The 13,461-nt window shown below is 38.7% G+C and overlaps 1 protein-coding gene across 1 annotated transcript in view; it reads left to right on the top strand.

Annotated features, from left to right (window-relative positions):
• Positions 1-12,515, top strand: part of cpamd8 (C3 and PZP like alpha-2-macroglobulin domain containing 8) — a 44,150-nt gene extending 31,635 nt beyond the window's left edge. Inside the window, exons 31-44 of the mRNA XM_028026608.1 lie at positions 557-722; positions 1,085-1,171; positions 1,290-1,426; positions 2,108-2,263; positions 2,901-2,963; positions 3,623-3,885; positions 3,970-4,057; positions 6,156-6,230; positions 6,341-6,446; positions 6,608-6,718; positions 6,794-7,006; positions 8,825-8,896; positions 11,247-11,442; positions 11,559-12,515. Of these exons, the coding sequence (XP_027882409.1) occupies positions 557-722; positions 1,085-1,171; positions 1,290-1,426; positions 2,108-2,263; positions 2,901-2,963; positions 3,623-3,885; positions 3,970-4,057; positions 6,156-6,230; positions 6,341-6,446; positions 6,608-6,718; positions 6,794-7,006; positions 8,825-8,896; positions 11,247-11,442; position 11,559 (1,734 nt within the window). The 3' untranslated portion in view covers positions 11,560-12,515. The remainder of the gene's footprint in view (positions 1-556; positions 723-1,084; positions 1,172-1,289; positions 1,427-2,107; positions 2,264-2,900; positions 2,964-3,622; positions 3,886-3,969; positions 4,058-6,155; positions 6,231-6,340; positions 6,447-6,607; positions 6,719-6,793; positions 7,007-8,824; positions 8,897-11,246; positions 11,443-11,558) is intronic.
• The last annotated feature ends 946 nt before the right edge of the window (positions 12,516-13,461 follow it).

Genomic DNA, 13,461 nt, shown 5'->3' with positions numbered 1-13,461 from the left:
AATGGATGAAAAGAAAGTAAACTAAACTTTCTAAGGACATAATGAGTGTTTATATAACAACTCCATTTGGGCAGAAGGAACCGTTGAGCCATTGTATGGCGGACGGTCGGTTCAAAAGTAAACCGGAGGTTTTTGCATCTAAACTGAGGAGATAGTAGGTTCTTAATGTGCTAGTAAACACAAAATGGAGAATAAATTGTGAACTTTAGATGTGGACAGATTTGTTGGTCCCTCTTTTGTTAATCTAACTTGGAAGATTTCAGACAAATTTAGCATTTTATTTGAGTACATGTATCTAGTTGGTAAAATAAGAAGAAAATAATATGAACTATAACTTATAACAAAAACAAAGGTCATTTATATATATATATATATATATATATATATTAGATTTATTCATTACCCCTTAACTATCTTAAGGAAATCGGTGTCGTCATGACTAACTGACTAATACGTAAACGTTTTTGGGGTGACAATTAATGTGTTAATGTGATTATCAGACTTTAATCACTTTAATCAGTACTCTATGAGTTTCTGACCCTACTGTTGTGTACAGGTAGAGAAGGTGGCAGTGGCTAAAGCAAAGGACTTCTTGGAAAGCAACACGTATTCTGCTGACGACCCTTACACCACAGCTCTGTCTGCATACACCCTGTCTTTGCTTCGCAGCCCTTATGCTCCGTTGGCTTTGCGTCGCTTCAACCACATGGCCATCACTCAAGGTACTGCTACCTCTGTGATTCAGTTCAAGTTCCATACCATGAAAAAAACATATTTACAAAAGAAATAAGCAACAAAATAAGAAACAAAAACCTGAATTCAAGCTGCAGTAATACTCCCACCAAGTGTGAGGATGAGTAATTAAAAGCATGTACAGAACTCCACAGAGATCTCATCTTATAAATGCAATTTCCATAACGTGACCTGAGGCTAGTGTAGATTAAACAATTAGTAAGTACAATTTCAGTGACAGAAACAATGTTTAGCGCTTATTAGGGCAACATTAAATTAAGAGATTGGTATTGATTGTTGGAAACTAGTCTATTTACTGTTTCCCTTCATTTCACTACATTTGTTGTCATAGATGGGCTCACTCACTGGAGTCTGACTGGCAGCACGGTGACAGACGAAGATACTTTCATGGGCTTCAGTGATGGTCTCTCTCAGTCAGGTACCTTTTGGAAAAATATCTGGGGACTGACGTGATTGGACTGTTCTAATTTTAGTTTTAATTCCTGCAAATAAAACAACCCTGAGAATTGTCTGTAAATGTAGCTGTTTGTTCCAAGTTGTGTCAGCAGAGGTGGAGATGACAGCCTATGGTCTTCTGACCTACACCGTCCTGGGTGATGTTGCTTCTGCCCTGCCTGTTGTCAAATGGCTCTCCCAGCAAAGGAATGCTTTGGGTGGTTTCTCCTCCACACAGGTAACTTTGTTCATTATATTTTTTTATATTAGAATATAAAAAAATCTTTTATTGTCCCACATTGGGGTAATTCAGGTTTGCCAGTAGCAAGTTAAAGGTACAATTAAAACATACATATTCAGACAAAGGTTATATATATATATATATATATATATATATATATATATATATATATATATATGGTTTGGAGATTTCATCCTGTAATGCAGTACATACAAAAGGTGTGTCTCTTGAATATTTGCCCCTCTTTTTTTGCAAAATATCTCAAGATCAGACTGATTGTGTCTGAACTTCAGGTTTCAAGACTGACTGCAGAGTTTCTGCTCTATGACACCAAGATAAAATGCAACTTTAGGGTGTTAGGGTGTACTTATTATACTTATTACAAGGTAAACATTTCTCTTACTCTAAGCTCCAATTGTACTGATCTGTATTTGGCGTTATTCATTTAGGCATCAAATCTGACCAGCTATATTGTAGGGGAGTGTTGACAATAAATAAATGGGATGTTTCATTAAAAAAAACACTTTTTGTTCGTTTTTAAGTTCTTTTTCTCTTATGTAAAGAAAAAAATTTTTTTGATAACCTGAAACACTAAAGTGTGACAAAAAAAACAAGAAAGACTGTTTGACCAACACTGTAGTTGTTCTAAATGTATGTTGTGCTAACCGATCTCTTCAGGACACGTGTGTGGCCCTGCATGCCTTGTCGGAGTATGCCATCCTTTCATACATAGGAGGGGTCAACCTCACCATCTCTCTAGCCTCCACCAACCTTGACTTCCAGGAGGCCTTTGAGCTTAACCGGGACAACAAAAAACTCCTTCAAAGGGCCAAGGTGAATGTGGGTTAGAACAACTGCTCTGCGTGTTTAGTTGCCTGTTTTGCTGCTTCAAGGCTGCTCACTCTTCTTCCACACAAATGGAATGGAAACACCAGTTTGGCATGCTGATAATTAATACACTTTATCAAATTTATGTATTAGTTCCAGATGTCATAACCAAGATGGATGGGGCATTTCATTCAGTTAAGCTGCAATTTATATACACGCCCATCTAGTGATTAATGAGCAGCTATTTATCAGAGTCAAGCTGCAATCTCTGTGTTCTGTTTTTACAAATCAAGCCTGGTGGATGTTTTGAAATGCATCTTGTTGGTTTCTTGATTAGGGATCTGTGCTTCACTGACATGTTTACTCACACATTAAACAAACTTGACAGTGATGGGTTTATCTCCCTTGACTACAACGCCTTTCAGGTGAGAATGCAAGCAGTTCCTTTGCCAGGCATGTTTTTTCTGCTATGATTAGGGGTGTCAACTTAATTAGGGGCAATTTAGGGCTGCTGGTAAGTAGCCAGAGAGCCACTAGCATCAGTGCAGCAGCCTACAGCATTCATTCACTTGATAAATGACTCAGTCACCTCTCCCTGCCCCCTCTGACTCTTTGTTTCTCCTGCTTTTTTTTTTTCTTGTAGATACCCAGTATCCCCACAGGCCTTTTTGTCAGCGCCAAAGGTGAAGGCTGCTGTCTCATGCAGGTATTAGATGCACTCAAGCTTGTGTAAATGCCTGTTTGCCGTCTTGGAAAATTACCTAAATTGAAGTTCTAATGCTATGGCTCACATTGATCTGCCAAAAAGAGGTGTGTCAAATGCTGCTGCAGCAAGTTAATGAAAAAGAACAACTTTCACTCAATCCCCATTTTTTTGTGCATCTATTGCTGCCCGTTAGCCAAGCCACACCTGGGCCATAATTAAATGCAAGAGCTGGGCAATCAAATAGTCCCCACATGCACATGTTTGTAAGCAGACTGTCAAAATTATCATTTAGTATGTTTTCAAATTTCTAAACCATGCTTTTCAAAAGTATTCATATCCTATACCCCTAAGACGACCGAGGTAATTCTGGAAGAGCTGCAGAATCTTATTTTTTAGGTTGACATGCAGGACAATTGTTAGTCATGCACTCCATGCATTTTTGGGGATGGGGAGATTGGCAAAAAGAAACCCTGGGTTAAAAAAAAGACATAAAATGTCCTGTTTGCCACAAGTTATTTGTGGGATATGGCAAACATGTGAAATAAAGTGCTCCAATCAGAGGAGACCAGATCTGAATAATTAAAAAAATATATTATATGTTTATAAAGATATGGTTTGCCTGAAGTGTTTTCTGCTTCTTTATTTTGGTCTGCCTGTAGATTGACGTGTCTTATAACGTGCCTGACCCAGTAGCAAAGCCAGCTTTCCAACTCAATGTGGATCTGAAAGAGCCTTTACAGGAGCGACGCCTACAGCCCTCCTCCTCATCTTCTACTTCCAAGCACTCTGCGTCACGTTCCCGAAGCCGAGCTGACAACCGCTCTGAGCTCAGTCGGAAGCGTCGGGCTCCCATTGACGATGACGACCCGGCGGCCCACCAGGACAAACTGAGCTTCCACATCTCTTTAGAAGTTTGCGCTAGGTAGAGACTCACAGTGTTCCCGTGTACAGAGCTGATTGGGAAAAAAATGATTTTGTTCATTATTTTTCTAATTTTCTGGTCTAGGTGGCTCCATTCAGGCTCATCCAACATGGCAGTCATAGAAGTTCCCATGATTTCTGGTTTCAGAGCTGATGTTGAAAGCCTGGAAAGAGTATGGAATCACTCAGCCACACATGCACACCTTTCACTCACTGTCGCTGTTCCTCAGAGTAACAGAGCAATGATACAAGTTTTTCGCTTTATACTGTATAATATGAACCATGTATTTTTATCCCACTGTCGTATCAATCTCAGAACAACAAGAAAGGTTATGTTACGATGCTGCTGGAGATAGTAAGACAGCGTTATTATCAGTGAAATGAGTTCTCTACTGACATGGACTGAAAGGCCAATGAGAAAAGAAATGGTCGATCCTCCAAAGGCAGTGAAAAGTAGGCAGATTTAAAAAAATAATAAAATAACATTTCAATGAAGTCACACCAACACTTTATAGACATACGGTGTAGTATTCACACACATAGAGCGGCTGTAAATAATCTGGTCTTTTTACTCTAAAAAAGCAATACCAACCCAGCTGGAAGCAGTAACACATTAACAAACAATTAATCTGTTTTTCTTAGGTGAGGAATGAGTAACTTAAAGCATTATTAAACATTGGTTGCATTGGTATATTGAGGAATGTGTGTAGTTAGAAAGGTGGCAGCTAGTATGAAGTAGGTTTTGGGGCTGAATCCAGGTCAGCTCCCCAGTCACCCGTCAGAAGCATGTCCCTCATTACTGGGCTGTAATAGGGCCTCAGTCTGCAGGCTTCCATTACTACAGAGACACCTCTGTGGCTACCTGGAGCAATGTAAAACATGCACACATACACACACACAGCATGCTGTCAGTATGTCACTGGAGGCTGACCTGAGTGGTGGTGCCTAACAAGCTGAGTTTAAACCCCTGCTGGCCTCCCTTGGGTTTTACTGCTGACTGCCATTCACATTCCTCAAGTTTACAGTGGCAACCCTGGCTTCAGCTTGGCCTCATCTTATTTCATAGGTGCTGTGGACATAAATGATTAGTCCAGTAACTGCTTAGGGCTCCTGTCACCCCGACATAACGAGCTGTGATTAACAGCCCAGAGGACGCTATGAATTTAGTGTTTGAGTTGCGGACGTTCACAACCGGTTTGCGTTGCTATATGAACAAACAATGCTTTTTTTTTAGAGTGTGTCTACATACTAGTGTCTCTGTGGCGCCAGCTCCAGGTGAGCACCTCATAAACCCCCCACTGTCCCAAGACTGCCACCTTTTACTGGGGGAACAAACTTATGGGATGTTTTTATTATTATTTTCACACAGATTCACAACAGTGTGCTCATTACTCTTTATATTTGCCTGTCATTTTCTGCGGAGAGCCCTTGCAGTCACCTTTCTATTTCCCACAAGGGCAGCTTGAGTTGAAGATCATGACTCAGACAAGTGGTAATAAAACATCTAGAGTCTCTAAATTGGCATGTAGACAGTAGGAACTATTTAAAGCTTTGGTTATGGGTCTACAACATTTATTCACAGAAAATATATTTTCTTCTGTGTGAAAAGTAGCACTAGGCTGGGGTGATGTGGAGCTGTCCAGTTTGCTGTGGTGCTGATTGCTATTAATATCTATTAAAATGAATTTTATGCATTTTCATTTATCACAATTTGATTTCAAACTGCAGATATCTGCTTTTCAACTTCTTTGCAAATGTCCCTATTCATCTCTCTTGGACAATTTTCAACTTGCATGATTAGGAAATCAAGCAAAAATATTTATCAGTCGTAACAGTAATTTTGTGAATTTGAAACATTATGCAATGTAAATAGTTATTTTTAATTATATTTTGCCTGCTTGCTGAAAAGATTTATTGCTAAATATATACAACATTTTTCATGAGATGGTGAAAAAGGTATCACACTAAATAGATGTGCTCAAAATAAAGGTTGCATTTTTCTCTTTTTTTGTTTAAGATTAAATTTGTCTGCAATGGAAGTTTACGTTTTTTTCCATATCTTTCTTATGGGTGCAAATAAATGTGTTAACTTTTTGACTCGCTCTATCAAGTCTGTAGTTTAACTTTTTGCACACACGAACCTTATACCTGCCTGAGGTGATCCTGATAATTACATCTCAAATTACCTTCAGTGTACAAATAGTTTTGTGTCGATTTACAATAAAAAGATCCAAATTTTGACAGATAATTGTTTTCTGTCTCTCTTTACAGTTGATGATGGATAAAAGAGTGGGGTTGAAGAGATATGAACTGAATGGAAGAAAGGTTTTGTTCTACTTTGATGAGGTATGTAGAAATAAAGGTATGGATTGAATGATTCTGAGGTGTGCAAAATTTCAGATCTGTATTTTGTGCAACAGTGCTCATGTGTATGTATGTGCTACGTCTTGTCTTAGATTCCCAGTCAATGTATGACATGTGTGGCCTTCCAAGCTATCAGGGAATACATTGTGGGCAAGACAGCACCTGTTCCGGTCAAGATCTATGATTACTATGAACCAGGTATGCCTCTAAAAAATTTTTTTTGGTGCATTTCTGTAAAGTGTTAAAAACCAAAGGATCTAAATTTTTCCCTGTGTTGACTAAGGTTTCTTCTTTGCCAAGTTTTTAACTTTTCATGTTGCAAAGTAGCAAATATGGTGTTGCTTGTGCTTGTCATGCAGCTTTTGAGGCCACCAGGTTCTACAACGTTAGCGAGAGCAGCCCACTTGCTCGGGAGCTTTGTGATGGGCCCACCTGCAATGAGGTCGAGAGTTCAACAAATCAGTGGATAGGTGAGAAACACAACAAATGCATAACGATTTTCATGCACCTTAGTTGTTCCTCTGTCATCTAACCAATTTCTGTAGGTTTTGTACAGGGAAACCAGTGCAACAATGTATTAGGCTGCCTGGAGCAGGAGCAGATTGCGCGCTGCACATGTTACAGGGACTGTGGCTACGACGGGGAACCCGTTTGTGGGTCGGATGGGCAGCTCTACCAGAACCAGTGTCAGATGGAGGTGTCTTCTTGTCGAAATGGGACTCGCATCAAACAGGTCCCCATGTCCCAGTGTTCACACAGTAAGTGCTCAAAATACTGCGTGTGGACTTTCTAGTTGTTACTTTTTATACACAAATTATTACACATAAAACCTAAAACTAAAAAAGTAGCTCATCTTAAATTCCAACTAGTAAAATATATTTTAACCAATGAGAACATAATTAGAATTAAATGATATTTACTTGTTAGGCTACATGGTTCTTTTATTTTTACTCTTTTATCCTCCTTTGTTTGGTACAGTGAAAGATGTTCATAAGTGAGAGCTTGAGGACCTAAATAAGCTACACTCACATAAATAAAAGATTTATGTGAACATTTATGATCAAATTTAAATTACCGTACAACTAGAAGAAAAAGATAAATATACAGTCATATTCAATAAATAAAAAGATGCATTCTGACATGATTCATTGTCAGATCAAAGGTGCCTTTGATATCCTTAAAGATAAATACCCTTAAAGGTTGTTATGGTTGTTGTTATGTCAAACATACATTTCATTAAGCCCACATTCCTGCATTAAAATGGTGGTGGCAGCATCATGCTGTGGGTATGAATTTCTTCAGTAGAGACAGTGATGCTGCTTATATAAACTGAATATTCCTGTAGCTAAATCCAGGAAGATATTGGACAGAATTCTGACAAATCCTGCAAAAGACTTTAGAGATGAGTTAGGTATTCACCTTCGTCAAGACAACAAGCCTAAATATACACACAGATAAAGTAAAATCATATTTTATCTTATTGTTAATGGTACAGAAAAAAATCCTGTATTGAATCTAGTGGTGAATTGATGACTACAGCTATAAAATACATTTTTATAAAACAGTTGATTAGAATCTGTGAGTAAGAAATTGATGCTAAGAAGCACTGCTCATCCAATGTGACTGAGCTATTTATAAAAAAACAAAAATAGAGAAAAACATCATTAGATGTGCAGAGCGGGAATCAACTTACCTCAAAAGGCTTGCAGCTGTTATTACAGAGAAAGATGGTTATATAAAATATTGGCTCAAAAATATTTATTCACACAGTTTTCAGATTTTAGTGGTTGTAGTGTGACAAAATATGAAAACGTTCAAGGAGCAGAAATACTTTATTTACTGGTCCATGTGCATATCTGGTCCATGTGAGACTGCTGCGTACACACTTTGCTTTGCAACTCAATTTCATTCTGTCAATATGTGCGTGCACCTGTAAATGTGTCTGAGCCTTGATCTGAGCTCAGGAAACAGCTGTTCAGGTGACGAGCTGATTACTGCATGAGTCCTCAGAGGAAAATAAAAACTTCTACCCATCTTCTACCCCCCTGCGCCCCAATCCTCACTCGCTCTCCGTCATATTACAGGGCTCTCTCCAAATGACAGAGTGCTTTTGTCCTTCCTCAGAAATCCTCGTCACATTCCTTTCCGACGCACAGCCCAACAACAAAGGAGCCTTCATGTTGTGGAGCAGATTGGGGAAAAGGCATAGACAAAACTTTGGTGGGAAAAGTCCTGAGCCTGTGCCAAGTGTTTCATGCTGTAAATGATCAAAAGGACTGACGCGCTCCCTGACCTTGTTTGTTTGTGTATGCTTCAATAGGGGCAGATTTGTTACACGGCTTCCTCATTTTGAGGAACGAAAAGGAGGCTGTTATTGTTTAACTGCTCATGATTTGGCTCCTTCTATTTTTGGAGGGATACATTTTGACGAAAGTCTTTGTTAGGACTAAGCAAACCTCGCTGTTTATCAGTGAGGTGCTCCAGAGCTGAGGACACCAGCATTCCTTGTTTTAGGCAAAGTGGAAGCCACGTTTATGTGAATGATCTAAAGTCTGTCTCTGTGTGTGTTTGTCAAGGAAAGTCCACTATAAACAACCAGCCAGTGGTGAACCAAGAAACTGACCAACCTTCAGTGCCTGTACACACAGGTAACCATACCACACCTTCCTCATACACCACATCCACATTTGTCTCCTGATTCTTCACATTCACGTCTGGAAGAATCAGCAGCTGTGTTTACTAAAAGAGGCCGTTATTCTGCTTGTGCAAACTTTCTTTATCAATCAGAGGCAGTTTGTCATGTCAGATTAATGTCATTTTGTTAACATTTACAACATATTTCCACACATTCTTAATATGCAAAACACAAAGGTGTTTACTATATGCATAAACACCTTTCTGTTTATAATGCAGTTTGCCTAACAAGCCATGGTAAATATGTGGAAAATGTGCTGTCGTCAGATGTAACCAAAATTTAGCTTTTCCCATAATACAGAACAGTAACTGTGTATTTTACGTTAAACACACCATCAACACAGTAAAACATGGTGAAAGCAGCTCATGCTGTGAGGATACTTTTTATCAGGAGAGATGGGGAAGCTGGTGAAAGTTAATGGAAAGAAGGGTGAAGCAAATCACAGAACAAAACTGAACCAAAACTTGTATGAAGTTGCAAAAGACTTGGATTTGGGCCAGGGGGCTTACCTTCCATGCACACAAAGAAAAAAAAATACTTTGAGTAAAGTATAGTCACATGTTATAATGGCACAAATAAATCCAGACCTAAATCCAGTTGAGAATCTGTGGCAAGATGTTTATTTCTTCACAGAGGCTCTCCATTCAGTCTGACAGGTGTATTTTGCAAAAGAAGATTGAACAAGAATCTCAGTCATTCATTTTTGAAATCATACATCATTTTTCTTCCACTTGCCAAATATTCTCTACTTTGTGTTGGTCTGTCAAGTGAAATAGCAATAAATTAAGTTTATGGTTGTTGCGTGACAAAGCCTAAAAAAAGTCAAAAGAGAAGCAAGCAGGAGTAAACAAGAGAACAAGGAGCAGACACAAAGGAAAAGGGGTGAGGAGATTAGGGTTAAACTGATTCGTAGGTGTGTGGCGGCACATTCCCCTGCCACCATCTCACGTCTACAATCAGTATGATAAATGGGAGGATAAGTTTCACACATCGGGGTTGCTTGTTGCTGTCAGGAAGCTTACCTTTTCTCCTGATAAGCAACCAGAGAATTACTGAAAAGATTTTTCACTGTGTGGATGTAGGATGTAATTGTATTACCTTTTGGCAATGACAGCATGAAAACACATTACTGAAAGTGTCAAGTTCTAACACCTTAATGTTGTGTGTGGGGGAGTGAGGGGGGTGAAGGGGTGTTCATTTTTTTTGGGCACATAACATTAAGTCCTATCTACAGTTTCTTAGCGGTATCCAGGTGTGCATTTGTGCATGCATGTTTGATGTCGTGTGACCTGCTCTGACTTGTTTCTCAGCCTCTAACTCCCAGTAGCTGCTCCTCACAAAGCTTCTCTCAGTCAAAGGTCTCCCTCAGTACAAAAGCGAAATGCTCAACACAAGAATGCAGTGCACAAATGCAGGTATATGCCTGTTGCTTGCAATCAAAAGCAAATATGCAAAATGCTAATTATTATATCTCATGTCTTTTGCAGTCTCTTGAGCCACACTGACACACACATTCAGCTATGGTGACACTTTAGATTTATTATTATATAAACTGTAAAATCACTGTCACTGTAAACCATTAAACTTCAGTCTTCTGAGAGCAACAAGAAAGCAAAAGGTAAAGATGAGTTCGGCCAAGAAAAGGAGACGCACCGAAGGAAGCTGAAGCTCTGGAATTACTTTCCGTGTGCAGACTTGTCTTATTAATGAACCTGCTGCAGCGGTCAACATACAGTCAAATACAGACTTGAAGGCTTTATTTGATCTATGGTATTTCTTTTATCATTTGTTTTGGGTTCTACATGTGCAAGTCTTTAAATGTGGTGTTTTGTGCAAAATGTTCCATCTGAGTCACTTTAAAGTGAAACTCTAATACCTCACAAACTCACATAAAACATTAAAGAAAAATAGACTTAGTCACATGCTGTGTCAAACAACTTATGAAAGGGGGTCCCCTCCTGGTCAGCATTTGGTACTCCATCTTAGGAAGTCCTTGTATACAATGTCCTAAATATGAACCTTTATAATCAAGGCTGTCTCATAATTCCCTGCCCTTTGCACAAACAGCAGTCTTAAATTAGTCTCCATCTCTGGAGAAATGATTCTGCAGCTAAACCAAGCTCAACTGGACACAGCGACTCTGGGCACACAATCATAAACACTACTCTAGAATGCTACTAAGACGGTAATTTATTGCTCAACAACTTAATTTTTCCTTTACACAGTGGATATTGTGATCAATCATTGGCCATAGTTGTCTGTCATCAGCTTTTATTTAACTGAATGTGTGTCTGTCCCTCTAGGTGAAGAGGAACAAGGCTCCATGCCAGAGGTGTCCTACTACTCCTACGAATATGACTCTGATCCTTTCCTTGCTGATGGAGAGGGAGGGGACCATTTTGACATACCAGAAGGTGGGGGAGGTGTGCAGCATAAAGTACCCCTACAAGCAAATACCCAGCTACCCACAATGGACACAAAGAGCAACCCTGAGCGATGGTATGTGTGTCTCTGAATTTGATATTCCTCTGGTTGTTCTGACTGGAACTACCTGCATGATTTTTGAGGTACTCTTGTAACAAAGTCGTCTCTCCTCTTTTCTTTGTCGTCCACAGAGATACACAGACCGAAGCCATACGCCCACCTTAAAATTGTACCATATTTGTGAATATGCTTGTGAATGGAAAGAAAATGGAGACTATGCAGACTGGCTTGGACAGAAAGTTGGTGTGGTCTGGGAACTGAGTTTATGTTTTTAGTTGAATGGAGTCAGAGTGGATGCTTTCATCATGTATGTCTGTTTTTGTGTGTGGTAGGATGTGAATGAGAATGATTTAAAACTAGAATCCTCCGGACCTTTTTACTCATCAATAGTCAGCGTAGAATCTTTATCCAGTGTGCTGCGTTTATAATCACTAGTTTGTAATTACACTCAATGTTAAGCAATATGTTTTATTATATTTTCTATCTGTGGTATTTATTTGTAGTTAGAACTCCTCATTTCTATTTTAAAGTCATTACCTGCCCACACAGACTACTTTTTCCCTCATTGTGGTTCTTGATGTGCTTATTTAAACACTTTTTTGGCTTTAACACCGAATAACTGAAAGGTCTGATTAAAATGATTGTGCTGGTATGCTGCTGGAGAAACACATATGCTAACCATATGCTTTACAGAAACATAAGCTGATGTACTTTTTCATTGTAAGATGCTATCTTCATTTTTTTTATTTGTTGCACAGCTTTGAAGAGACAGGAAACATAAACAGGGAGAGCGACATGGGATAGGTCTTGTCAAACTACAGACTGTGATGTTACTGGAACTTTTGAACGCCGCTGCATTTGGACACTGCATTTGTCTCTGAAACTACTCAACCACCATCTCTCACCATTCACCTTAGATGCCAGGAAAGCTGATTGTACAGATCATAAGCTATTTTGTTGTCGATCAACTAAAGGATGTTGAGGAAACTGATTGATGTAAATGTACCAAATTTGACCAAATGTAATCCTGATTCATATCAAATACTGTTTTTGAAACAAATAAGAATAAAATTTATACACAAACCAGGCTTTTGTTTCCAGGATTGAATTTATGGTGGGTTTTCTTTCATCTATATACAGTGCAACTGTATATAGGTCAAAAATAAACATTAGTAATTTGTTCCTTAGCTTCCGGGGGTATTTTTGGTTGGATATTTGACCACTTGTTTTATCAGAACTGGTAGAGTGGATTTAAATTAGTTGGTGTCTATGCATGTGCTTGGCTTTAAAGGACAGTCAAGAATGGAGCAAGTTTAGGAGGTTAATGTTAATTTGCTCTATTTCCTCTTAAAACAGTTTTGATTGAGTTGAAGAATAGCGAGATAGTTGTTTGTCTTTATTATTCCAACACTGGCTGTAAAATAGTCCCTCAGTATGATGCCGCCATACTTGACATTTGTACAGTGACCTTTGGCCTGAAAGTCTCACCTTGTCTGTTCCAAAGGTTTTGCTATTGGCAACAATTGTCTGAATACAAAACCTTTCTTGCTTTTAATTTCTTGAGAAGATTACCTAGAAATATCAGTCTTCTCTTGGGATGTAGCTTTCTTTCCTGACCTGCACCGACTCAAAGTTTATGTAAAACTTTCATGATTATGTACAATGACACTGGCGTCTCAGCAACTAGAATTAGGTCTGACTACTGTGGGACCTTATATAGAAAGATGTGTGCCAAATTAAGTCCAGTCAACTGAATTTACCAGGTGGACTTCATTTAAGTTGTAGAATCACCTGAAGGATGTGAAACAGCTTTTTTTTATTATTTTTTTAAGCTGCGTAGCTAAGGCTGCGAATTGTTTAAATGTGGTTTCTTAGTTTTTTTAGTTTTAATGAATAGGCAAAAAACTAAAAATAAAAACATTTTACAATGTTATAATGGGTTAGTTGTATGTAGAACAAGGGTCAGCAACCTTTACAATCGAAAGAGCCATTTTTGCATTTGATTTTCAAAATAAAACGTAATTTTACAGTATA

Source organism: Xiphophorus couchianus, chromosome 9, assembly GCF_001444195.1.
Source record: "Xiphophorus couchianus chromosome 9, X_couchianus-1.0, whole genome shotgun sequence".
Lineage (NCBI taxonomy): Eukaryota > Metazoa > Chordata > Actinopteri > Cyprinodontiformes > Poeciliidae > Xiphophorus > Xiphophorus couchianus.
The sequence above is the reverse complement of the archived record's forward strand: the minus strand, read 5'-3'. Positions and strand labels throughout refer to the sequence as shown.